This window comes from Kogia breviceps, chromosome 8 (assembly GCF_026419965.1).
Source record: "Kogia breviceps isolate mKogBre1 chromosome 8, mKogBre1 haplotype 1, whole genome shotgun sequence".
Classification (NCBI taxonomy): Eukaryota; Metazoa; Chordata; class Mammalia; order Artiodactyla; family Physeteridae; genus Kogia; species Kogia breviceps.
The window spans coordinates 6379570-6405876 of record NC_081317.1 but is presented as its reverse complement, the minus strand read 5'-3'; the positions used below and the strand labels follow the sequence as shown (position 1 = coordinate 6405876).

The 26307-nt window shown below is 55.8% G+C and overlaps 1 protein-coding gene across 1 annotated transcript in view; it reads left to right on the top strand.

Moving 5' to 3' along the window:
• Positions 1–48: 48 nt before the first annotated feature.
• Positions 49–26307, top strand: part of PRRX2 (paired related homeobox 2) — a 48286-nt gene continuing 22027 nt past the window's right edge. The window contains exon 1 of the mRNA XM_059072024.2: positions 49–325. Coding sequence (XP_058928007.1) covers positions 49–325 — 277 coding nt within the window. The remainder of the gene's footprint in view (positions 326–26307) is intronic.

Genomic DNA, 26307 nt, shown 5'->3' with positions numbered 1-26307 from the left:
GACCCGCGCCCGCCACCGCCGCCGGCGACCCCGGGGCGGCCCGCGGGCATGGACAGCGCGGCGGCCGGCGCCGCCTTCGCCCCGGACAAGCCGGCGCTGGGCCCGGGGCCGCCGCCGCCGCCGCCGCCGCCGCCGCCAGCGCTGGGGCCCGGCGACTGCGCCCAGGCGCGCAAGAACTTCACGGTCAGCCACCTCCTGGACCTGGAGGAGGTGGCGGCGGCCGGGCGGCTGGCGGCGCGCCCCGCGGCCAGGGCAGAGGCGCGGGAGGGCGCGGCGCGCGAGCCGTCCGGGGGCAGCAGCGGCAGCGAGGCGGCGCCGCAGGACGGTGAGTGCGCGGGGCCGGCCCGGGGGTCCGGGCGGGGCTGCCGAGGGCCGTGGGAACTGAAATACGGGGCTGCGGGGGCTGCAGGGGTGCGAGGCCGGAGGTTCGTGGGTCCGAAGGGGCGAGCACGGGGCAGGCGACGGATGCGGGGCGCTGGCTCAGCCGCACCCTAGCCTGGGAAGGAGGCGCCGCGGCAGGACCTCCGGGGGCGCGGGCGCCGGGCACTGCAGCCGAGTGATGGCTTTTGGCCCGCCGCCGCCGCAGCCCTCGTTGAGGCTGTATGTCGCGATGGGGTGGGCTGCGGAACGGGAGCTCTCGACTGGCGGAGGGCACTGCCTTTTGGCCGGAGCCACCTCCAGTCGTTGGAAGCATGGGTTGCTGTGTGCCTTGTGCCCTACCCCGGAGGCGGCCCTGGAGGCCCCACTCCCAGAGAGCCTGAGACGCGGGTGCGATTCCTGCTGGGGAAACTGAGGCTTCCGAGGGGCAAAGTGACCTGGTCGCACAGCCGAGTTTCAGACTCTGCCCCCTTCTCTAGCTCCAGGATACCAATCCAGCGACTATTAGGCTTTTGTAAGATGGATTTCCTGGCTGGGGTACCGATGCCTGCCCCCCACCCCCCACCCCCCTCCAGTTTGCCCCACTAGCAGCTCCCTAGGGGGAATGACCCAGCCCCGAAGAGCTAGCTAGGCCTCTCTTCCCCTGCCGAGGTTAAAGGTCATCAGGAAAGGGCTTTAAAAACAAACAACCCACCCAAGTGGCTTTTTTCAAAAAGTCACAGAGGATTGCTGGGCCCTGAGCCCTTGGTAGGAAGGGGGGTGTGGCTAGGGCAGGAGAAGATGAAGATAAAGCAAAGATCCCAGCCCTGGAGAGTTTTCTGGAGGGAGGGGGAGGACTGGAGACCCCATAGCTCACCCAAGCCCTGAAAAGGAGGTGGGGTCGTCTGAGAACACTGCCCACTTGCTCCCCTAGCTCTGGGGAGCAGGCTGCCCTGCTGGAGGCTCTGGGCCCCTAAGAGTCACCCGCCTGATTCCAGCAACCTTCCCACCTGTCCCCAGGGACAACACCCCCACCCCCCCCGCCACTTCCCGCACCAGCCCCTGGGTCTCAGGGGAGCTCTGGATGGCTGTGTGCCCCGCTTTTCAGATGAGAGAAGGTGCAGGGAGAACGGAGGTGACGCCAGCCTCATCGGAAACCTTGTTCGGGAGCCTGTGAGGTCATGAGGGACACCTGACACACACCAGACTTGCATAGTGCACCTCAGAGAGCGCTCAGCTGGTGCCATCTTTCCCAGTGGCATCCGCCTCCCGCCAGCCACGGAGGCTGGCATCTGTTCACCCGCCCAGGTGATCAGGAAGTGGGTAGACCCCCTCCTGGGAGCTGGGGTTTCCCTAGTGGAAAAGTGGAAGGAAGGTGTCTGGTTTGGGCCAAGGGTAAAGTGGGGTGCCCTCTGGTAAGGGGGCGGGGCCGGCCAGCCGGAGTCGTGTGAGCACTTCGGGTCTCTGCTGGCTCTGGGCTGGCCTCCCCGCAGGGCAGAGGAGAGGTCTTCGGTTTTGCCCTGACGAATGGGGGCCCTGAGGGTTGGGGAGAGGAGGAGGAGCAAATTGGGAAAAGGAAAGAAAGGAGAAGACAGGCGTACAGGAGGGAGGGGGAGAGAAGGAAGGAGGCAGGGCATTTTGTACTCAAGTGCCGGCCGGGGTGGGTGCCCCGCTCCCGTCCTAGCCCCTGGCCGTGGGGATGCACGGGGGAAGGTCTTGCTTTTCCTGGACACAGCATAGAAGGGCTCTGAATGGTGGGTTCTCCTGGGGAGTCCCAGAACAGCTGGGGTCACAGGTACCTGGACAGGGCCATTGGCAGCCCCCAGACAGCTGGGTGGGCAGCAGGCCTCTGCAGCAGCCCCCCTGGGGTCAGGCCACCCTCACTGAGAGCCCAGGAGCCCTTTCTCTGAGGAGGGGCTTCTGCACACGGGGAGTTCCCAGGTACCGCGGCAGAGGACACCCTGGATGTGGCGTCAGGTGGGACGGGGTTGGGGGCCCCTGATGCCCTCAGTTGGTCTGCTTCCAGAGGTGGGGATCGCCTTTCTCATCTGTGAGGGACAAGGGGCCGCAGGCAGAGTTGGGGCCAGGCTCAAGGGACCCCCCACCCCCAAGCTCCGTCCTCCTGGCCCTCAGCCCTTGGGGAGATTTGCTCCAGGCCTGTGCAAATGGAAAGCAACGTGGACAATACGGAGAGTTCCTGAAGCTCTAAAATCCAGCTTAAAGGAGTCTCTTGTTTGGCATTAGATCTTTCCTACTCATTTTTGGTGTTAAAACACGCTTTCTTTTATGAAATAGGGATAATAACTGGAGATTGTTTTATTTTAATGTCCTTACTTGGCAAAATTAAAAGGCGGTAACCCTATACTCATTCCGCAGACTGAAAACAAATCACTAGGCCATGAAATCCAAATGTTTTATGTCGAGTCAAGCAGCTCCCCAAGGCCAACTGGGCTCATTCCAGGGGTGCCCACTGCCAGGCGGTGGGGGGCAGGGCTGAGGGTAGTCTGAGGCAGCCCCCGTGCCTGGGAGAATCCCTTGGCTTGCTCGCTGGGTCTGGGCCTGCAGACAGAAAGTGGATGGAGGAGAGGCCTGTGTCCCACTCTCCTTCCTTCCTTCATTCCTTCCTTCCTTCCTTCCTTCCCTCCCTCCCTCCCTTCCTTCCTTCCTTCCTTCCTTCCTTTCCTCCCTTCTTTCCTTCCTTCCTTCCTCCCTCAAGCAGGTCCCCTCACCACTGCCGCTGGACTCCCTAGTCCTGAAGTCTCCAAAGCTGGGGGAGAGGGGATCTTTCATCCCCTCATCCTGGTGAGCCCAGCCTGCATCACTGGACCCCTTTACAAAGCAGGCAACCAAACCTCGGGATGCTGCGGCTCTGGACCCCAGGCTGGCAGGCTTGGGTCCCGGGCTGTGGCTTCGTCCTCCAGTCCTGGACCCACAGGGAACCCTGGCCCCTCAGTGAAGATTTGGACATACTCAGAAGTGGGTTTTCCTGTGGCTTCTGGAGCTGTTTCCAGGTCCAAAGAAAGCGACTGCTACCAAACAGAGATGGGGTGCGCCTTATGAGAAAAATGAAGGTTAATGGGGAAACTGATGAGTTGGAAAATTGATATATCTTCAACCTGCCAGATTAGCAGTCTCAAAGCTTTTTGAATATATTTTTCCATCTTTTGTTTTCACCAAGCCGTCAGTAGATGTAGCCTATTCTTGCCGACGATTGCCCCGGACCAGGCTCCCCCTGGCACTGACCGCGAAGGCTGTGGCTTCGCTGGTGACTCAGAGCAAATCGGGGTCTTGGGTTCCTCCCAAATCAAACTCTGAGGTCTGGGCCGGGGCACTGAGCTATGCCAAGCACGTTAGGAAAATAAACTCTCGTTTGCCGCCTTTGCACTGACTTACAACAAAAGAAACCACGTTAATAACTGAGATTTTCTTTAAAGCATTCCCTCCTGTGGGCAGGGCAGAAACAGGGATGTGGACACACTGAAAATAAACGAAACCCCTGGAGCCAGGCAGGGGTGAGGCCCCCAGCCTGGGGAGGCTGCCTGGCCCGGGTGGGGCTGGGACGCGTTACAGAAAATGCCAGGACCAAGTGGGTCCACTTCCCGGAGATTCAGGGCAGTGGGGCGCTTGGAGCCTCAGGGCACAGGCTGAGCCGGGGTGGGCTGGGACCCCGGCCAGGGGGTTTGAGCTCCCCTCGCGGAGCTGGTCCCTGAGCCACACCTGTGGATGGGTGACAGGAAGCCAAGGATGAGCCTGGTTTGGGTGGGGACCTCTACCTCCCCCTTGCCGGTGGTGGAAGGCAGGGCTGAGTGTCTGAGCGGGGGGGCCTGAAGGGACCACGGAGTTTGAGAGACGGGCCGAATGGCCTTCAATTTTTGGATTTTTCTTGTGGTCAGATACCCCTAACGTGTGATTTACCATTTTAACCATTTTGAAAGTGTACAGTTCAGCGGCGTTAAGTACATTCACACATTGTATGACCATCCCCACCATCCATCTCCAAAATTGTTTCATCTTCCCCAACTGAAACTTTGCCCCCATTAAACACTAACTCCCTGTTTTCCCTCCCCCAGCCCTTGGTAATCACCATTCTATTGTCTCTCTCTCTATGAACTTGACTCCTCTAGGGACCTCATGTATGTGGAATCATACAGTACTTATCCTTCTGTGTCTGGCTTATTTCACTTAGCATAATGTTCTCAAGATTTGTCCACGTCATAGAAGGTGTTAGAATTTCCTTCCTTTTTAAGGTTGAGTAATATTCCACTGTGTTGAATAATATTCCACATTTTGTTTACCCGTTCATCTGTCGGTGGACACTTGGGTTGCTTCTGCCATTTGGTTGTTGTGTATCATGCTGCTAGGGGCATGGGTGTGCAAATATCTCTTCAAGTCCCTGCTTTCAGTTCTTTGGGGCATATACACAGGAGTGGAATTGCTGGGTCGCGTGGTAATTCTACGTTGACTTTTTTGAGAACTGCCATACTGTTTTCCGTATCTGACTTAAAAAGAAAATTATTATTTATTTATTTGGCTGCGTCAGGTCTGAGCTGCTGCACACGAGATCTTTGCTGCGGCATGCTGGGTCTTCCGTTGCAGCGTGCAGGCTTCTCTCTAGTTGTGGTACGTGGCCTCCAGAGCGCGCGGCTCGGTAGTTGCGGTGCACGGGCTTCGTTGCCCCGCGTCATGTAGGATCTTAGTTCCCCGACCAGGGACTGAACCCGCATCCCCTGTGTTGGAAGGCAGATTCTGAAACACTGGACCACCAGGGAAGTCCCCCATATCTGACTTTTTAACCGGCCTCCCTCTAACTGGCTCTGAAAGGTGGCAGCCGCAGCCTCTGGGGCCTTGGAGGAAGGAGACGGAGGGGGCCGGCCTGTGAAACAGGAGCAGGGCTGGTGAGGGATAAAGACAAAAGGGTTTCTTCAGAACCAGGCCTTTTAAAGATAAGCCTGCTTTCCTTCCCTCCTCCCTTCTCCCCTCCCCTCCTTTCCCTCCATCCATTTCCTTGGGGGAGGGGTGGCGAGGGGGGACAGAGCCATCTGCTGTGAATGAGCCTTGGATGGGGGGGGGGGGGTCAGGACGCCCAGCATCGGGTCCTGGCTTTTGCTGCCATCTCCGTGTGTGACCTCGGGCCTGTCACATCCCTTCTCCGGGCCTCAGTTCCCCACCTGAACAATGGGAGGTGGCACACAGTGTCTGTGGGGCTGCTCCTGTCTCTCATCATGATGTGATTCGGGCTGAGAAGTTGCCCCGGGATGGGCCCGTCTCCCCAGGAAGGTGGAGTCTCTGAGGACTGGGTCCTGGCTGGGCCTGGACCCCCAGACAGGTGAGGGCATCCCACAGCACATGCCCAGGAGCAGAAAGACAGGAGTGGTGAGAGCTGAGGAACCAGGCCTAGAAGCTGAGAGCCCAGGGCATCCAGTCTGAGAACGGCTGGGTTTACCAGGGTCGCTGGTGGGAGTGGGGGCGACGGTCTACATCTCTGGCTTTTTGTCAGAGGGAGCACTCTTGCTATTTCGTTCGTTGTCTGTGGTTGCAGGGTGGTCTTGCTCCTCTATAGATCATCTAGGTGGTGCTTGGGGGCCTGGCACGGGGGCCTCAGACCAGCTGGCACCCCCATGAGGGCCCTTCCCTGTGAGCAGGAGCTCAACAGGGCAGGAGCTGTCACTGTTCCCTTCCAGAAGACTCCAGAAAAGTGACTTTGGAGCAGAAGTGATGATGCCTGCTGGCACGCCACCCTTGAGGCCTTAGAAAGTACCCTGAGGCTCAGTGTTGCCATCTGTGAAATGGGAATGCTGGACAGCAATGTCCCTTACAGGGTGGACCCTCAGTGGCCGTGGGAGACCATGCCTGGCGCGTAGTAGGTGCTAAATAAAGGGCCTCCATTACAGCTCATGGAGAGGCTCAGAGCAGCCCTGTGTGTCAGGCAGGGCTAGTGATTGCCATTCCTATTTGGGGGAGGCCCAGAGAGGCAAATCAACCTGCCTGAGGTCTCCCACCTGGGAACGGAGGGGTGGGGTTTGTTTTTGGATTGCAAGTCCAAGCTGCTCTTGCCTGCAGAGCTCAGCAGTTGGGCTGGAGAAATGGGAGAGGGGCAGCCCCATCTAGTTGCTGGGGAGACGCGGGCTAAGGTTTGTTTGGGGATCTAACGCGGGCAGGGAGGCCTTGAGAGCTGGCACAGAGCGGGGCTATTGGGATGGACTCAGTGCCGTGTTAGGTTTCTAAGTGGATAGAGACAGGAAGGAAGGGTCTTCAGTGGCTTGTCCTGGGCGGGGATGTGAGGTCAACCAGAACAAGGCAAAACTTGGGAGGCCTTCCTGATTTGCCAGACCCAAAGGGCAGTGGCTATAGCCCCAGGTGGAAGAGAACCTCGGGAGTGATTTCAGGGTGAGCCAGTGCGTCCCTGAACACAGCCTCCAAGTGGGGCGTCAGTGTGGGATCCCGACCAGGGTGCTGCCCTGGGGTTAGAGGCCATGGAGTTGAAGGGATGAACCCCTGATGGGACGTGGTGAGAGTGGCCCGTTGCTTCCTCCTTGCTGGCCGGGGCCCCATGCCTCTTACGCCTCACTATCTTCCCACCAACCGTGGAAGTGGGTCCTTTTATTATCCCCATCTTATGGGGAGGGACAGTGAGGCTCAGAGAAGCCGAGCAGTTGCCAAGTTCCCACGAATGAATACGGGCTTCCAGCCCAGGCCTGTCCCGAAGCCCCTGCCCTCTACCGCTGGCTGAAGCCCTCCCCGGAGCCCCCAGAATGCTGGGTGGTCTGGCCAGGGATGCCCACTCCCAGACTGCTGTGGGCTGCATTCAGGGGGCCGCGAGACAGCCAAGGGAGGGGTCCCTTCCACATCCTCAGCAGCCTGGCCTGGGTCACAGGTGTATGGGAGACGGGTCAGTCCTGGCAGCGTCGGGACTGTCTGGCTTGGGAGGTTTGGGAAGGAGTGAGAACAAGTGGACGTCTTCTACCCGCTCCTGCCTAGAAACGTCCAGAATGGCCTCCTGGACACGGGAGAGGTGTGGAGGGTCCGTGACTCTGAGGAACAGCCATAGGACAGGCCCCCTTTCCCAGTCCACCCCTAGCTTCCATATTGATTCATTCATTTATTCACTCATTCATTCAACAATCATTTTCTGAGCGCCAACTCTGTGTCAAGACTTGACCTCCTCCAGCCACCTGCCCAGACTTTCAGATGTCAAACCCCAGTGAGAATTTCCAGGCACTTCGAAGAACTGGCATAGAGTGGGCAGTTTTAAAAGTTGCCAAGAAAAGCCATTTACTCACAACTACCATCTTGTTGCCCCTATCCGTTTATCCAAGAAAGAACCTTTCAGCATCTTTTGTTTTCTTTCATCTTTTTAAAAAAATACATTTGTTTATTTAATTTATGTATTATTTTTGGCTGCGTTGGATCTTTGTTGCTGTGCGCGGGCTTTCTCTAGTTGCAGCAAGCGGGGCCTCTCTTGTTGCAGAGCACCGGGCTCTAGGCACGCAGGCTTCAGTAGTTGTGGCACGTGTGCTCTGTAGTTGTGGCGCATGGGCTTAGTTGCTGCGAGGCATGTGGGATCTTCCCGGACCAGGGCTCGAACCCGTGTCCCCTGCATCGGCACGCGGTCTCTTAACCACTGCGCCACCAGGGAAGCCCAAAAGAACCTTTCAGCATCTTACTCTCCGAGTAAAGAATGATCCTCAAAACGGACTTCATGTGGCTTAACACAAAAACTTGCGAATTGCCCCTCTTTTTCTCATTTTGCGGTAGGTTGGCGAAAACTGTCATGGGCTGGTATTTGGGAACCACATGGTGGACTGGCTTTCCCAGGCTCACAGACACGGAGACATGCACAGCCCACCCCATCCCCGCCCCCCCATACACGAAGCTGCTCACACACACACACACACACACACACACACACACACACCTACCCTCACACCCCGGCCCGAGGGCTCCAGCCTGGCCCAGGTGATCAGGTCCAGGCTCTTAATGGCCAGCGTGGCCTCAGGCCGCTGGTGGATAGATGAGCGCCTGATCGCGCCGGGGATGGGCCAAGGGTTAAGTGCCTTTTTCGAGGTGGTGAGTAGGAAAGCGCCGTGGGAGCTTCCTGTTTGGACAGAGCTGGGGAAAGTTATCTCGGCCAGCGCCCACGCTGAGCCGACACAGGGAGACAGGGTGCCGGGCGGCCCCGAGGGGCCGGAGGCATGTGGCAGGGCACTCCCTGCCCGGAGGGCGCTGAGCGGGCTGCCAGGAAGGGGCCGTGCCTCCCTGGGATTCGGGGCGTCTCCAGATGTCCTGGGAGTGAAGGTCACCGCCTCCATGACCCTGATGCTCTCCCTGCCCCCTGCCAGTCAGGCCCCCTCGCCCTGTGTCCCTTCCACATCTGGGAAGCTGCTTCTCCCAGCCCGGCTCCAAGGGGCCACCGTGATGACAGGATGCTGTCCACATGGGGCCCTTTACGGCTAATGATATCTTTTATTGCGTCCTAAAAATGAAGCAGGCTCTGGAAGACATTACTTTTGGTCCTCTTTTGTGATCCCTTCTGCTTTCCTGTGTGTGGGAGGGGCAGCCGGGACCTTCTGGTTTGGGGGGCAGTGGAGACCTTAGAAGGACGCTGGGGTGACGGGTTATAGAGAAGCCAAGAAGCTGGGACCTGGTGGCCCGAGAGGTGGATGGGGGCTGCTGGGGGGGTTGTGGTCTTTGGAGAAGGTCCTGGGGTGGGGGGCAGTGAGATCAGGAGGCCCAGGGGCTGCAAGACCCGGAAGCTTCTACAGAGGCCTTTCCTCCCAGAGCTGAGCAAGCACCTCTGTGCTTAAGAACTGACGAGGGAAGATGTGTCACCTCCTGTGACGTCGCTGCCCGGGAGGCAGTAGGGCCCTGGACAAGGAGTTAGGACACCGGGGCTGGCCCAGCCCTACAACTCGGGACACGCCCTGACCCTGGCCTGTGCCTCCGTGTCCGCATCTGAGGGGGTCAGACCATCTGTTTGTCTACAAACAGTGGTCCCAGGAATCACTGCATTCGAATCACCCTGGGAGCTGGTTAAATGCATGTTCCCAGGACCCAGCCCATGGAATGACACCCTCTGGAGCCCGGGCCTGGACCTCTGCATTTAGCAGGGCCCCGAGTGATTTTTAGGTGCATGCAAAGGTGAGCACTGCTGTGCTCTCAGAGGCTCCTTCCAGGGCTAACGCTGCCCCTCTGTCATCTTCCTCAGTTTGCCTGAGTGGAAAATGGTCCTCTTGTGGGAGGATGGAGAGGCCAGGTGGAGCTGCCAGGGAAGCCGGGCATCATTTGGAAGCACCTGGAAGGGTTCAGTATGTGGGGGAAGGGTGCTGCTCCCCAGAGCGGCGTCCCCAGAGACCTGACTACGCTGGAAGCCGCGCTGCTGGGTCTAGGAGAGCACAGTCACTGTTGACCGTCTGCCAGCACTCCTTGGGCACCTACTGGGTACCAGCCCAAGGCCACCCAAAGAGCTGACATTGCCACGGGGGAAGATATGTCTCTCTCTCTCTCTCTCTCTCTCTCTCTCAAGCATCCTGACTCCCTCTAGCTGCCAGGGTGACAGGGTGAGGTGGGGTGGTCAGAAGCCTCCCTGCTGAGCTGGGGGTCTCGTCACTCATCACTGGAAAAGCCCCCCTCCCATTGTCCTGCCCACCAGCTGCTCTTTCCTCCTCTCCACTCGCCCTGCAGGCTCCCCTAGCAGTGGTCCCCTGGGGGAGGACATCCACAGCCCCAGGAGGGCGGCCACCTTGCCCCAGGTTTTGTCCACAGTCCCCCATCCTGCCTCCCTGCCTGTCCTCCCCCACCAGTGGCCTCCCACTCCTGGCCGCCCCTGTTGCCCCGGGCGCAGCCGTTTACACACCAGAGATGGCATTATTAGAAATGACATTTAACCAGAGCTGGAATTACCACGCGGATGGCTGCAAACCTCGGAATCAAAGCCAGAGCCGCCAGGCGCGCCTGGCAGGGGCCTCGCGGCCTCCTTTCGCCGCCAGAGCTCTGCGCCGGCCTCCCATATAAAGCCCCCGCAGAATGCCGAGGTCTTGAAAGCCCGTGCACCTCCTTTCATTAGACTAACAAATAACACGTAACAGAAAACATCTGTGAACAGCAGCCCCTAATGCTCTCAAGATGGTGCCGCGGGCAGCCGGGCCGCCCGGGGCTCAGGTTCTGGCTGCCCCCACCCGAGACAGTGAGGACCTTCGGGAGAGCCTGGCACCCCTCCGCTTCTCTCCTGCACCTCCCCCTGGCACCCTGTGGACCTGGGGGCCTCCTTCTCCACCTCTCCATCTTCCTCCGGCTCAGTCTTCAGCCCTCTCTTCTTGCAGATGAGAACCAGTAATCCAGTGGTCTGTCTGCATGGGGACAGTGCCCTGGACAGGGCATCACAGACCTCCACTCAAGGCCTCCCCCAGGCCTTCACCAGTCATGTGACCTTGGCAAGTGTCTTCTTTTTTCTGAGCACCTCGTTTGTCATATGAGAAGAATCATGCCTCCTTGCAGGGTGGTTTTAAGAATTTAGGGGAGGGACTTCCCTGGTGGCGCAGTGGTTAGGAGTCCCCCTGCCAATGCAGGGGACACGGGTTTGATCCGTGGTCTGGGAGGATCCCACATGCCACGGAGCAACTAGGCCCGTGCGCCACCAGTACTGAGCCTGCGCTCTAGAGCCGTGAGCCACAACTACTGAGCCCGTGAGTCACAACTACTGAAGCCCGCGCGTCTAGAGCCCACGCTCCACAACAAGAGAAGCCACCGCAGTGAGAAGCCAGTGCACCAGCAACAAAGAGTAGCCCTGAAAAAAAAAAAAAAGAAAAAAAAAAGTAGCCCTGGCTCGCCGCAACTAGAGAAAGCCGGCGCCGCAGCAACGAAGACCCAACGCAGCCAAAAAATAAATTAAAAAGAAAAACAAAAAAACCCAAAACAAACAAACAAAAAGAATTTAGGGGAGTGGTGGAAGCTGATAGCTGATCACAGAAGAAGCTCAGAAAAGGTGGCTGCTATTATGATTACAGTTGGGAAAGAGGCTGAGAGCAGTTACGTGACCCGCCCACGAGGCCTGGAGCCTCGGGGTTTACACCCTTTTCACGACCCCGTGAAACACGGAGTGAGGAGCCGGTTGTCGTGCTGAGTGAGGCGGACGTTCAGAAATGCACCTGCCGCGGCCCCTGCCCTCAGGGAATGTGCAGTCGGTGGCTGATGGCAGAGGATGAACTCACCTTTGAGAGAGAGCAGGTTGGCCCCGCCCTCACGGAGGCCAGGCGCCCCCCGCCCCCCGCAGCACGCCCACCACTAACCCCGCGGGCTAGGAAGCCACAGGGGCCTCCAGATGTGACATCCTCCCCGTGTGGCAAGAAACCGGATGCCTCCCCAGGATCTAAAGCACCATCCCCACAGCTCAAACCGGGAGGAGGAAGGACTGCGTCCCAGACTAGGGAGGAAAATCCAGGAAAACATCCCAGAAGTGGGAGAAAAGACAAATTGGCCCATTGTTCCCTGTTTCCCTCATGAAGAAGATAGAGAAAACAGGCCTTTTTCCCTTCCCCCAAGAGACTGTGTGTGAAACACCATGCCTCCCCGTCCCCCTCCAAGAGACGCCTTGCTACTTGGTTCCATTCATTCATTCACCCGTTCATTCATTCATTCATTCGGTGCACATGCTGTCTGAGGCATCAGCGGACAGGCAAGGCGTGGTCCCTGACCAGGGAGCAGGGCGCAGAGGCAGCCCCCGACGCCCAGCTCTTCACCTCTGTCTGGCCCCGAGCTCATTGCTTCACAAGCAGCCTCACGCTGCGTCCTCTCAGCAGCCTTTTGAGGCAGGTGCGGTACTGGGCCCATCTTACGGATGAGGAAACTGAGGCTCAGAAAGGCAAAGTGACTCGCCCAAGGTCACCCACGAAATACGCTACGATCCCCAGAGCCCAGCTACAGCTCTGGCCACCCCACGCTGGGCTCCCAGGTGGCCAAGCAGCCGCAGTGTCCTCTTGCTGGAAGCGTCCCAGGCCCTGCCAAGGAGGGACTGTGCCACCCATCTCCTCGGTTCTCACCCCAAACCTCCACAGTGCCTGAGCAAGGTGCCACTTTTCCAGGGACACCACTGGGCAGAGCCTGACCCATAGCTGACCCAGGCCGGACGGCTCTGGGCTGTGCTGTGACCGGGGAGCTGGGGCCGAGGAGGGACCCCAGCCTTTGGGAATCTCGTATTTCCGAGAGACATCGTGCTCTTATTGGAAGGCCAGCCTCTCCTGCAGAGCTGGCTGCCCTGCCACCTCACCCCGAGGCGAGGAGAGTATCAGGGCTCGACGTGGGAAATTGCTGGAGACAAGAAGTGAAAACGAACTACTCTGGTTTCACTGGGAAGGAAAAAAGAAAAGGCAAAGATCTAAAGCAGCTGAAAGTGGGATCGTTATTTGAAGAAAATTATTGCTGTTGCAGCGGATTCAAGTTGGGGGCAGATCGGAGCTCCAAGGGGGGAAAATGGGGAAGGTTTCCCTCCATCCTTCTTTCCACAAATATTTGTTGAGCATCTACTCCATACCAGACCGAGGGCTGGCTCCTGGGGTCCCATCAGGAAATAAGAGGGTGTTGTCTCCCTGCTATGAAGGAGGTAAGAACAGATAATGGGGGCCCTACCTGGCCTGGAGGTTCAGGGGAGGCTTCCTGGAGGAAGTGGATTTTCAGAAGGGATCTAAAGGGATGAGTGAAGTTAGCCAGGAGAAGAGGTTGGGAAGGGGGCTCCAGGTGGAGGGAACAGCAGATGCGGAGGCTCAGAGGTGAGAAGGAGATGGGCTGTTCCAGGAGCCGAGGGGGTGGGAGGGAGCCCGGTGGAGAGGGCCAACCAGCAAGGCCTGCTTCAAGACGTGCGATTTTTGTGTTAGGAGGGGCGGGAATGCTTTCTGTGCACCTGTGGGTGTTTGGAGTGCCCAGAGCACCCCGGCCCTCCCTGGTAGCGCTCTTGCTGCCTGGGCGTTCTGTGTCCTGTGGGAAGCGAAAGGCTGACTTGGGAACAGCTCTTGTGTCCTGGCTGCTCAGAGCCTCCTGGGGTGCCCCATCTCCAAAGGAGCAGGTCACAAGCCCTAACTGTCTGCTCCGGCCCAGCTGCTGTGAGATCTGACACCCCAAGTCAGAGAGGGGTGGGTCCAGGAGCCGTGCAGAACCCGAGGCAGGGGGGGCCCCCAACATGGGGCTCGCCGATCCCCCTGTGGGATGGCTCCGCCCAAGACATGGACCCCCAGCACTAGGGCTGTGAGCCACAGGCGCACAGCGACTCTGAGATGGCAGTTTCCTTAGCAGACCCATTAGCCAGATGAAGAAGGTTGCCCCAGCTGTCTGACTGCAGATCCTGCCTCCCAGGGGGAGTGGGGGGAGTTTGGGGTGCTGGTGGCTGAGTCGGGGGCTGGGTGACCGGGCTGTGCTGAGTGGCGCTGGAGTGTGTTCATCTTCATCACTGCCGCCATCCCCGAGATCCCAACAGGACCATTTATTGTGCACCTACTACGTGCTCAACCCTCTGTGTAAATCATCTCATTCATTCCTCCCAGATACTCTAGGAGGTAGGCAGTCTTATGGCCCCATTTTCCAGATGAGGAAGCTGAGGCCCAGAAAGGTGGGCTATGTATGGAGGACACGGGGGCTCCAGGCCTTAGGCCCTTGTTTTGGGCGTGTTCCCCACCCCTGCCGGCCCGGAGACCCTGGCTGTGCTCACTCTGACCTCGCCCAGCCTCTCCGGGTTTGTTTAGAAAGGGATGCATGAGAGAGGTGATAGCGCGGGACACAGGGTTGCTGGACAGAAACCAGAGCTGCTCCTCGACCCAGGCAGGCAGGCCAGGATCCTGGGACAGGGACGGTCCCCATTGTTCCCATGCAGCTCGAAGGCGACACGGGCATAGAAGCGGAGAGCTGGTTCCAGAGTCCCAGTGGGTCCCCCCGCCTTCTCAGGGGCAGGATGTGCCGCCGGTGGGGACCCAGCTTAGCTGTGGGATTCCAGCTCCGTCCTCACCCCCACTTCCTGGGTGATCTCGAGAAAGTGTCTTGTTTCTCTGAGCCTCAAATTCCTCATCTGCAAAATGGACACATCGCTAGTACCTGAGGCCTGGGTTGTTCAGAGGAGTTGATAAAGTCAAGCAGGTAGGGGCTCAGCTCTAGGCCCACCTGGCCTCAGGTAGGTGCACAGTAAACACCAATTGGTTTTCTCTTTCGCTCTCCCTGATACTTGGGAGGAGGAGGCAGATGCACAGTTTAGGACTGTCAAACCCCTTTCACAGATGGAAAAACCAAGGAGGGAGAAGTTTCCCATGGTCCCACAGGAAGAGGAGCTGAGATTAGGAACAGAGTTCTTGGCCCCAGAAGCTGACCCCAGTGACCTTTGCTGGTTCCTAACTATGATTTCCAAAAAGGAGACAAGTTATCCAACACACACACAGGACCAAGACCCCTCTGCCCCTGCCCAGCCCTGCCTGGTGACCTTAGGGTGCCCTCTGTGGAAGGATGGTGAGTTTGCTGCAGCCCCAGCCTGGCTGGAACTGACCCCTCCTCCCGTATGGCATGGGCATCTTGCTTTATTTTGCACAGCATAAATTATAACCATGTATAATTTCATGACAAATACCGTCTATAAAACACAACACAACTATTTTTATAATGTGGCATTTGAGGTTAAAAATTCAAATTAGAGGGCTTCCCTGGTGGCACAGTGGTTGAGAGTCCGCCTGCCGATGCAGGGGACACGGGTTCGTGCCCCGGTCCGGGAGGATCCCACATGCCACGGAGTGGCTAGGCCCGTGAGCCATGGCCGCTGAGCCTGTGCGTCCGGAGCCTGTTCTCCGCAACGAGAGAGGCCACAGCAGTGAGAGGCCCGCGCACCGCAAAAAAAAAAAAAATTCAAATTAGAGATTAATTGCAACTTCTAGAAGGTCTGTGGATAAGATGGCTTGAGGAGGAAGGCTGAGATATTCAGATATGCTCCCTCAGGCAGATGGGTTCTCACCACATGTCTAGAACATGCACACACATACACACACACACACGCACGCACGCTTGCACTCAACTGATCTCTGGCTTGAGCAAAGCTGGTTTAGACACGGTGTTTGCACTCGTAGGAAAGCTGATCTCGATGCTGGCTCCTTTCTCAACCCAGGACTCTGATGTCCAAGCGTCCATCAGAAGCAGGTTACATGATAATCAAACAGCCCTGGGGTTTGTGGAGGCGGATAGCAGGGGGAAATTCACAGAACTTGGGGCGCTAAGAAAAGAAGCGAATGTATCGGGTTAACCTCCATTGGGTGCCAGCACTCAGATTCTCCCTAAACCCTCCCCTTCCTCCACCCCGTAAAACCAAAACCAGATGGAAATCTAAGTGAAGAGTGGGTCTGCGGACAGGGCCGACAGCGTGGGATGGAGCCCTGATCAGAGAGGAGGGAGACAGGCTGGGTGAGCCCCATTCCAAGGAGGCCAGGGGCAGGGTGTGTCCCCTTTGGCACCCACGGGCCAGATCTCAGCCTGCACAGAAGAATGTCAGGGCTCTGGAGAGCTCCGAGGCAGCTTCTTGGGCTCTGTGGGGATGGTGGCAAATGTTCGCTGCTTTCTTCAAAAGAACTACAGCAGAGGTTGGGAGAGTGGGGCTGCCCTCTGCACTGCAGATTTTCCTCTCCCCACCTTCCCATGGGTCCTGGCAGAAGGGCAGCAGCTCCAGGGAGTCAGTAGCCAAGGGTGGGAGGCCAGTGGCCCCCTAATGCTCCCAAGGGCCCCAGGGAGAGGGGGGCCAGAGTGAGGCCAGCGAGTGCGACCGACCCCAGCTGGCTCCCTGGGGCCAGGGGCTTCCCCCTTCCGAGCCTCAGTTTCTTCATCTGTAAAGTGGGGATAATGGCGAGTGAATTGTGAGGGCGCAGATAGGCAGCAGTACTTTCACATCGTAGTGGCACAGGGCCAGCCGCTGCTGTTATCATTACTGCCATTGCTATTATTAGCACCTCACAGGCGGGTCCCTGCGAGAGGGCAGGACAAGGACCCAGGCACACCCCTGGCAGCTGCTGGATCCCTCATGGGATCCTCATGGGAACGGTCCCAACCCAAACTAGCTCCATATTAAGGCAACAGCTCTCCTGCTGCCTCCACCCCCAGCCCCACCCTGGGGCGGGCAGCAGTGAGTGGGGCTTGTTTATTCCCGTTGTCTGTTGGCATGTTCAGGGTGAGATGGAGGGGAGGGGTGCAGACAGTGTCTCCACCCCTCTCTCAGCGGCAGCTGTGTCCATCCCGGAGGACTGCTCGGGTGTCTTCAGCGCTACCCAGTCTTGGGCACAGCAGACAAAGAGAAGCCTCTGTCACTAGAGCAGGGTCAGGAACAGCCCAGGGGAGGGGCTTCCAGCTCCATCGTGGAGACCTCTGACCGTTGCCTCCATCCCTCCGGCCCTGCTCGCCCAGCTGTTCTGGTGCCTGCCGTGCCACCTTTGATGTCACTTCTTTGGTTGAAGTCACTGTCCACGGGGAGCCCTTGCCGGGACCCCCTTCATAGCAGTAACACATCATTTCACTGAAGAGGCCCCCACTAATCCCAGGGTGTACATGCTAACCCCTCATCTTTACAAAAGGCTATCAAAATGTCCATTTTGGGGACTTCCCTGGTGGTCCAGTGGTTAAGACTCCCCGCTTCCACTGCAGGGGACACAGGTTTGATCCCTGGTCGGGGAACTAAGATCCTGCGTGCCACGTGGTGGGACCAAAAAAAACAAAAAAATAATCCATCTTACGGGTGAGAAACAGAGGCTTCTCCACTCAACATGTATTTCCTGAGCTCATACGATGTGGGGGCACTGGGCAGACATCCACCCATCACCCCTTAGGAGCTTCCAAGTAACAGGAGACAGGCAATTAACTGATAATTGCAGTACTGGTAAATTCCAAGTTGAGAAGCACAGGGCCTCTGGGGCTCAGAGACAGGAGTCACCCACCATCCCAAGGCTGCACAGCCGTCAGCACCTGGCAGGGGTGGGATCGGACCCCAGAGCCCTTCCATCCTAACTGTCCCCGCGGCACAATGCTGTGGCTAATGGGAGCCCCTCTGAACAGGCTGCAAAGACCTTCATCCCAAATCGTTTGAGGGAGGGACCCACGACCAGCCCAAGTGGCAGCGGCGCGGCTGCGAGCAGAGCAGAGATTATACACATCCCTCTGGTGCTGTATTCACCGCAAACTCGGGGGTAGGGATTCCCCGAGTGGGGGGCACAGTACTCTAGTTCTGCCAGGGTCCGGGTATACGTGGGGCTTGGGCAGTGTTCTAGTCGGGCTTGTTACCTACGACGGATAGAAAACCGGCCCCAAGTGGCTTAAGCAGAACTAAGATAATGTGTGCAAAACTGAAACATCCAGGGTGGGACTTCACTCGATCCGGGGCTTAAACAATCGAGCAGCCCTCGTCTCTCTACCGGAATCTTGCCGAACCACATCGGGTCCCTGCCCACCTCTGAACCAATCACAGCGGCCGCAGAGAAGCTCCGTGCTGATTGGCCAGAAGTGGACTGTGTGTCGGTGGGGGCGGGGCGCGGTGTGCAGGGAGGTTGCCTCCAAAGCGCTGCTTCTGGACACAACAGAGCTCACATTTATAAGGAAGAGTTCCCTAAACAGGGCTAGCCCGGCTTTATGTACTTCACATGTATTATCCACTGAAAGTCTTGTTGCCCCCCATTAAGTAGCAGTGTCCCTCTCCCATTCCGTCAGTCACTCCATGGCTAATACACTTTATCCACAGCCAAGAGCGTGGTGGACTTCCGGTGTCCAGTTGACATGCCATCATGTGCGGTCAACATGTCATTACCCTTCTCGTATTTTGGAGGCAATAAGAAAATGTATTTCAGGTGTCCCAAAGGACAGCCTTTGAAAAGCTCCTGGGCCTTAGGCATTAGGGGCCTTAAAGGCTAAACTGAGCTGGGCTGTGAGTCATTCATTCATTCATCCAGTGTTTACTGAGCACCTACCTTGTGCCGGGCACCACTCTCAACACAGAGAACCCTGGAGAGGGATGGAGGGAAACAGGCTGGTGCGGTCCAAGTGAGTTGAGTTCATGAAAGTGAAGCAGCTGGGGAGGCCGATGAGCCCCTGAGCCTTTCTGGGGCTGTGAGGGGAGAGTTTGGGCTCCGTGACAACGTGGGAAAAGTATTCCAGCCAGAGGGAACAGCACGTGCAAAGACGGAAGTGACAGAGTGCGGCTGGTGGGACATTTGTGGTGGGGTAGGGGACCCAGCTGAGCCCGGGGGAGGGGCGGTGGATCCTAAGTCTGGGATCTAGACTCCAGTCCAGCGTGTTGGCTCTTCTCTGGGTCAGGACTAGGGTGAAGGGGCTGAGGCATGAAGGGTGCAAACGGTAAGGAAGTGCTCGCTGTTGGGCCCGTGCAAGTGCGGGGGGGGGGGGGGGGCATCTGAGACAGCGCCTCCCTCCCTTTGGCTCCCTCCATGGCAGGGCCAGCTCAGAAAGAGGTCTCTGCTCTTCAGGAGCCTTGGAATTTGTCTTCACAATCAGCTGCCCCTCCTCCACCCTGGGCCCCCTCCCCTCCTCTCTGAAAAAACTCCACCATCCTGATATTTTAAGTAGGGGGATTGGTGGGTCTGGTTGGGGGCCAGGGGTGGGGGGCCTGGGCAGAATGCTAATGAAATCAGAGGCACCCAGGTGGGGGCCAGGCCCCCGGGTAGAGGAGAATTAAGCAAATACACCCAGCCTGCTGCAGGCTCTTTACCATATTTGATTGGGGCTGGCTGAGGGACAGCCCCCTGCGGTGCACCCCCCCCTCCCGCAGAGGGGGATGGGGGGGATATAATGGGGAGTGGGGGAGGGGCTGCTCCTTCAGTTCTGGGAGCCTGAGACATGAGCTACATTTGGCCTTCAGGGATGCTTCATGGAAGGGAAGGGGCAAAGGTGGCCTGCACAGCCCATCCCCTCCTGCCACGCGAGGTGTACAAAGGCCGAACGAGTGCGTGTCAGCCACAGCGCCATGTGGGTTCTCTGTCTTGACCACTTGCCAGGTGTCACCCCGTGGAATCCCCACACAATCCATGAGTGAAGTGCTACACAGACAGGGAAACTGAGGCACGAAGCAGCACAATCCCTTGCCAGGGTCACAGAATCGGCAGCCTGACTCGCAGCCCCTTTTGGTCACTGTACCTGTGTCCGCGCAGCCATAAGAACCCGGTGGGGATGGCTACTCTCATTATATCCACGTGAGATCTGGGGAGCAGAAAGGTAGCACGGCCCAGGAAGTAAGAGCAGATAGACACACTCTAGCTCAGATCCCAGCTGGGCAAGGCTGAGCAAGAACACCAAACCCTCTGCACCTATTTCTCCTTCTGTAAAGCAAGTTAATGACAGAATCCCCTCTGGGGGGATGAGAAAGGCTTTGGGCACCGGAAGCGTCCCGTGATGTGAAAGGGGGTTGTCTGAAGAGCCACCCTGTACCCAGACTTTGTGATATCGGCACTGACCATGAGCTGCCCACCTCAGTGTCTGCCCCTGTCTCTGGAGCTTTTCCTCCCCCCTCCCCAAACAAGTTTAATAGCACGTCCATCTCACATTTTCTCCAAGAAGCACCATCAATGTCAGGACAAGGTCTATTTGATTCTGAAGGAGAAAGGCTAGGAGGATTCCCCGGGTCCACATTTCTGTCACTCTTTCGACTTCTGTTCAATTATACTACGTCCGAAGAGGCACCTGGGAGCTCACAACCTAGTAGGGCTTGAGATAGAGGACCAAGCCCAGAAGCCAGTGTGAGGAGGTGGAATCAGACATGTGCACAAGGGGTTCTGGGCATCAGGAGAGGGCATTTCAAGTGGGGTTTTGTAGGATGAGTAGGGGTCCGTTGTTTACCAGCTCATGCCACACCACCCCACTGCCTGTGTGACTTTGGGCGTAGCACCCCTACCTTCTCATTCATAGGATGTGGAAAGTGCCTACTGTGCTAAGACTTCCCATGAGTTATGGGTAAGTAGGGTTGCAGAGGAAAGAGGTGAAGTATGCATGAGGCCAGGAATGCTCCATGTGTTGGTTTTTAAGATGCCCCTGGCTTAGGGGTGCTGGTCCCATGGCACAAGGAGACACTCCTGTGCTCCTTAACACACTCCCATCTCCTTTCCAAAGCCCTCCTCTTTCCAGCTTTCCTGCCATCTCCACCCCCACCCACGCCCACCCCTGCCCCGCCACTCTTCTCTGAACACCCAAAGCACTCACATCCTGAGTAATGAGCCTGCCCCCCAGCTTGCTGGAAGAGCTCGGGCAAGTCCTCCTTCTCCCTGACTGTTGGCTCCTTATCTGTAAAAGAGGAGTAAATAGTAGTGCTGAGTCCCGGGGTGATGCCTTTGGCTCAGGGCCCTGCACCCAGGCATCACTCAACACGTGTTTGCAGGATCCATCATTCTTTCCCGTTCTCCCTCCTTGTACAATTCACTGTGCTTGGTTACCTGAGTTATAACCCATGACAAACCTGGAGGTAGATCTCCATTTTGCAGATGAAGAAACTCATTTTGGTTCATTTCGGCTAAGTGGCCTGTCGCTGGGACTTGACTCTAGGCCTGTCTAATAAACAAATATCACGCACTTGGCATTGTCGGTGGTTCTCAACCCTGACTACAGGACAGCATAACCTGGAGAGCGGTCAGCGAATGCGGATGTCCAGGCCCTGCCCAAAACCTGTTGAGTCAGACTCTGGAACATAGAGGGGTGGAGCTTGGCGTTCTATTTTTAAAAGCTCCACCTACCCCCCACCCCCCCGCGCAGCAGCTAGGGCTGAGGACCCCCCGTTTCTGCCTTGCCACCTCCATCCCTCCCAGCTACTCCCCTTCCTCCGGGGGGGTGGGGTGGGGGGGTGGGGGGTGAGGCAGGGGAAGCTGCTAATAGCCATCACCATCACTACAATACTGCTTTCCAGATCCAAAACAGGCTGTACACCGTGATTATAGCTCTGACAAAATACGCCTGCACATGGTTAAGGATGGGAGGAAATAGGCTAAAATGAGACCACTTCTGAGAATTCCCTGGTGGTCCAGTGGTTAGGACTCGGCACTTTCACGGAAGGGTCCTGGGTTCAATCCCTGGTTGGGGAACTAAGATCCCGCAAGCTGGGCTTCCCTGGTGGCGCAGTGGTTGAGAGTCCGCCTGCCGATGCAGGGGACACGGTTCTAGCCCTGGTCCGGGAAGATCCCACGTGCTGCGGAGCAACTAAGCCCGTGCGCCACAACTACTGAAACCCGCGAGCCACAACTACTGAAGCCTGCGTGCCTAGAGCCCGTGCTCCGCAACAAGAGAGGCCACCGCAGTGAGAAGCCTGCGCGCCAATTAGAGAAAGCCCACGTGCAGCAACGAAGACCCAGCGCAGCCAAGAATAAATAAAATAAATAAATTTAAAAAAAAGAATATCCCACAAGCTGTGTGGCATGGCCAAAAAAACTCAAAACAAACAAACAAAAAAAACACAAAAAAACAAAAACTGAGACCATTTCCCTTAGATGGGCTAGAAATCATAGTAGTGTTCTAGCACTGGCTGGTGCTGGCTCATGAGAACCAACTGTTAAATTTCCAGAATTTAAAAAAAAAAAGTATTTATTTTTGGCTGTGCTGTGTCTTCATCACTGCATGCGGGCTTTCTCTAGTTGCGGCGAGCGGGGGCTACTCTTCATTGCGGTGCACGGGCTCCTCGTTGCCGTGGCTTCTCTTGTTGTGGAGCACGGGCTTCAGTAGTTGTGGCACGAGGGCTTAGTTGCTCTGTGGCATGTGGAATCTTCCCGGACCAGGGCTCGAACCCGTGTCCCCTGCACTGGCAGGCAGACTCTTAACAACTGCGCCACTAGGGAAGCCCTAAATTTCCAGAATTTTGGAAGCTGGTTGTCAAATACAGATGCTAGCAAAGTTAAATTATATAAACTTACAATTACACAAATTATATTTAAAACAAAGGCAATATATACTCCAAACTTACCTCTCTCTAGTAATTTTACCACATTTTACTATTATTTATGTTCTTGGGATTATTTGTATCTGGATAGTGGAAACACTATATACTGGTGTGCACCTGCACACCCTAACTGATGTCACAGTGTAGCTAGAAATTGGCCATGGTGGAAGTATCTATACCCCAGAAATTAGCAAACACTATAAATTAAGGGTCCCCTTTCCCAGAGGTCCAGTTGTTAAAACATTTACTAGAACACCATAGGCTATATTTTAATTTTTTATTTTCTCTTTTTCCCTTTTAAGTAGATTTTATTTTATTTTTTATTTTATTTATTTATTTACTTTTTGCAGTACGCGGGCCTCTCACTGTCGCGGCCTCTCCCGTTGCGGAGCACAGGCTCCGGACGCGCAGGCTCAGCGGCCATGGCTCACGGGCCCAGCCGCTCGGCGGCACGTGGGATCTTCCCGGACCGGGGCACGAACCCGCGTCCCCTGCATCGGCAGGCGGACTCTCAACCACTGCACCACCAGGGAAGCCCAGTAGATTTTATTTTTATTTTTATTTTATTTTATTTTATTTATTTATTTTTGCGGTACGCGGGTCTCTCACTGTTGTGGCCTCTCCCGTTTCGGAGCACAGGCTCCAGACGCGCAGGCCCAGCGGCCATGGCTCACGGGCCCAGCTGCTCCGCGGCACGTGGGATCCTCCCGGACCGGGGCATGAACCTGCGTCCCCAGCATCGGCAGGCGGACTCTCAACCACTGCGCCACCAGGGAAGCCCGGTAGATTTTATTTTTAAGGGCAATTTCAAGTTCATACAATATTGAGCAGGAAGTACAGAGACTTTCCACATACCTCTTGCCCCCATCATACATACACACCCTCCCCACTATCAACAGTCCCCCACCAGAGAGGTATGATTTTACAATCCATGAACCTAAATTGACACGTCATTATCACCCAAAATCCATAGGGTTTGGACAAATATATAATGACAGATATTCACCATGATAGTATCATGCAGAAAAGTTTCACTGCCCTAATAATCTTCTGTGCTCTACCTATTCATGTCTCCCCACCCCCCGTGCCCCCAACTCCTGGCAACCACTTATCTTTTCACTGTCTGCATAGATTTGCCTTTTCCAGAATTATACAGTAAGGAGCCTTCGGAGACTGGCTTCTTTCACTTAGTAATATGCATTTAACCTTCCTTCATATCTTCTCGTGGCTTTATAGTTCATTTCTTTTTATCGTTGAATAACACTCCATCGTCTGGATGTACCACTGTTTACTTATGCATTCACCTATTGAAGGTGAATGGAATGGTCGCTTCCAAATTTTGGCAATTATGAATAAAGCTTCTGTAAACATCTATGTGTAGCTTTTTGTGTGGACGTTAAGTCTTCAACTCCTTTAGGCAAATACCAAGAAGTATGCTTGCTGGACTGTATGGGAAGAGTTGGTTTCATTTTGTAAGAAACCGCCGAACTGTTTCTTTACAGTGTACGTATCATTTTGCATTCCCACCAACAACGAGTAAGAGTTCCTGTTGTTCCACGTCCTCGCCAGCACTGGATATTGTCAGTCTTCTAGATTTTGGCTCTTCTAGTAGGCGTCTAATGGTATCTCACTGTTGTTTTCATTTGCATTTTCCCTAATGACCTATCATGCGGAGCATCTTTTCATATGCTTATTTGCCATCTGTATATCTTCTTTGGTGAGGTGTCTGTTAAGATCTCTAGCCAATTTTTTAATCGGGCTGTTTATAATTGAATTTTGTAAAAGAGCTTTGTCAGGGTAGATAGTCTTTAAAAAAATGTTCCCTTGTGGCAAAACCTAGCAATGTGGTATTTCTGTGCAGGAGGTAGAATATTGTCCCTATTTTTTCCTTCTAGTTTTTTGAGATGTAATTGACATACAGCACTGCATAAATTTAAGGTGTACAGCATAATGATTTCACTTACATACATCATGAAATGATTATCACAATAAGTTTAATGAACATCCATCATCTCATATAGATGCAAAATTAAAGAAATGGAAAAATAATCTTTTCTTGTGATAAGAACTCTTAGAATTTACTCTCTCAACTTTCATATATAACATACAGCAGTGTTTTTAAATATTGAAGGAGGCTGGATAATTCTTCCTACACCACCAAGTCCCTGGACAAGGGTTTGCCTCTTGGCAGCACGAGATTGCTACTCATTAATTTCCTTAAAGAGGCAGAACTAACTTAGCTCTCTTCAAAAGTACTCTCATGACCTCTGTGGAAGTTCCCAAAATGAACAAGTTGGGGGCAAGGGGTGGTGAGATGGTGGCACATGTGACGCTGTTTGCTGTGTCCCTTAAGGTGGAAAGAGCCCTGATCAGTGAGTGAAGCCCACGTCCCCTCCCTGGCTCTAGCCCAGAACTCTCTCTGTGCCCTTGAACAAGTCATGCCTCCTCTCTGGGCTCCATCTTCCAGATCTGCAGAATGAGCACATCGGAACCAGGGGCAGGATTGGCAAATAGTCGCCTCCTTGTCGGAAGCCCCTTCCTGAGCCCCTGGCAGACAATCTTAATCAACTGGTGCTCCTCAGAATCCTCCTTAACACAGTGTTCCAAGCAGCTATTACCAGGCTATTATTCTGAGTGATGGGGGGGGTGGAGCGGGGTGGGGGGAATGACACTGTGAGCCAGCCGTGGTCTAAGCACTCTCTAAAGTCCCTTGCGACTCTGACCCTGTACTGGATGCTGCCTGGGAGGAGGGGAACACAGACTTACCCATGCTTGGCAGAGAACTTCCCAACGGGAGGTAGTATGTTTCAGTAGTTGGGAGCTCAGGTGCTGCAATCTGGTACATCAGGGTGTGGGTGAGTCCCAGTTCTTCCGCCAGTGGGCTGTGTGACCTTAGAGAAGTTACTAGACCTCTCAGATCCTGTGTCTTGCTCTGTCTGATGGGTTGATGATACCTGCTTCCTAAGGTTGCAGGTGTGAGGATTCCACAAAGTCACGCATGTAAAGTGCCTGGCCCATAGGGGGCTCTGTGGAGGGCTGCTGCGGGAGCCCCTTTCAGATCTTGATAACCCTTGTGTCTGCACGTGTCTGTGATGGTCAAGCAAAGGCCTCCGGGCTGGGCCAAGCCTTTGGCCTGGAAGCTTCAGGGTCTCATGGGCCTCATGGAGATCAGGGCTGCTCTGGAAGTTCCAGGATTCCCTCCCCCGCTGCCAGCTCCGGGAGTGTGGACAGAGTGCCTGCAAGCAGCACTCCCTGCAGAAGTTTCTGACTCAGGGGGAGTTGAGGGGGAAGGAAAGACAAGGAGACTGAGTTCTGTGACCAGAAATTGTTCCTCTCTAGGAACAGAAGAAACCGCCTTTGTAGGGAGAAGGGATGCGGAAGTGACAGCTGCCTTGTAGAATCGGCTTCCCTCCAAATTCAGTGGCTTGCTCCAGGCTCCACTTGAGCAGCGTGCTTCTTTGGTTTCGTTTTCACATGTCAGAGCCAGTGTCAGTCCCTTCACACCCTCCAGAGCCCGCCCGGGAAGGGGCCAGTCTCGCCATGACTGGGGGCTGAGAGCTGGGAGCTGGGTCAGGAGCCCCCAGGTTGCTTGGGCCTCCCCTTCCTGCACCGTGCTGCTCTCCCCCAGACCCCCACCTCCCAGTCGGCAACCTTTACTGTGCGACTTGGCTGGTTTCCCCGTTGGTTTCCAGCGCCTGGGCAGGTCCACAGAGGCCATGACGGAGCTTATTACCTTCGGCCTGGGAACTTTAAAAATGTGGTTTTGTTCTAAAACCCAGAATTTCTGACAGCCCGAGTTAATAAGCCCCCCAAGTGAATTCAGAGGGTATGAATGGGAAAGTTCTGAACAGGACTCCTTCGCTGTGATGTAAGCATCTCAGAAGAAGCCTCTTCTTCCGGTTTAAGGCTGAGTGTGGCACTTTGATGTGGGCCCCTGTCCTTAGAAAGTCCCCTCCGGGGAGGGGTAGGCTAAAACTTAACCTGGACCCAACACAGTACTTGCAATTTGCAAGTACACATGCTTAGCCCTTAGG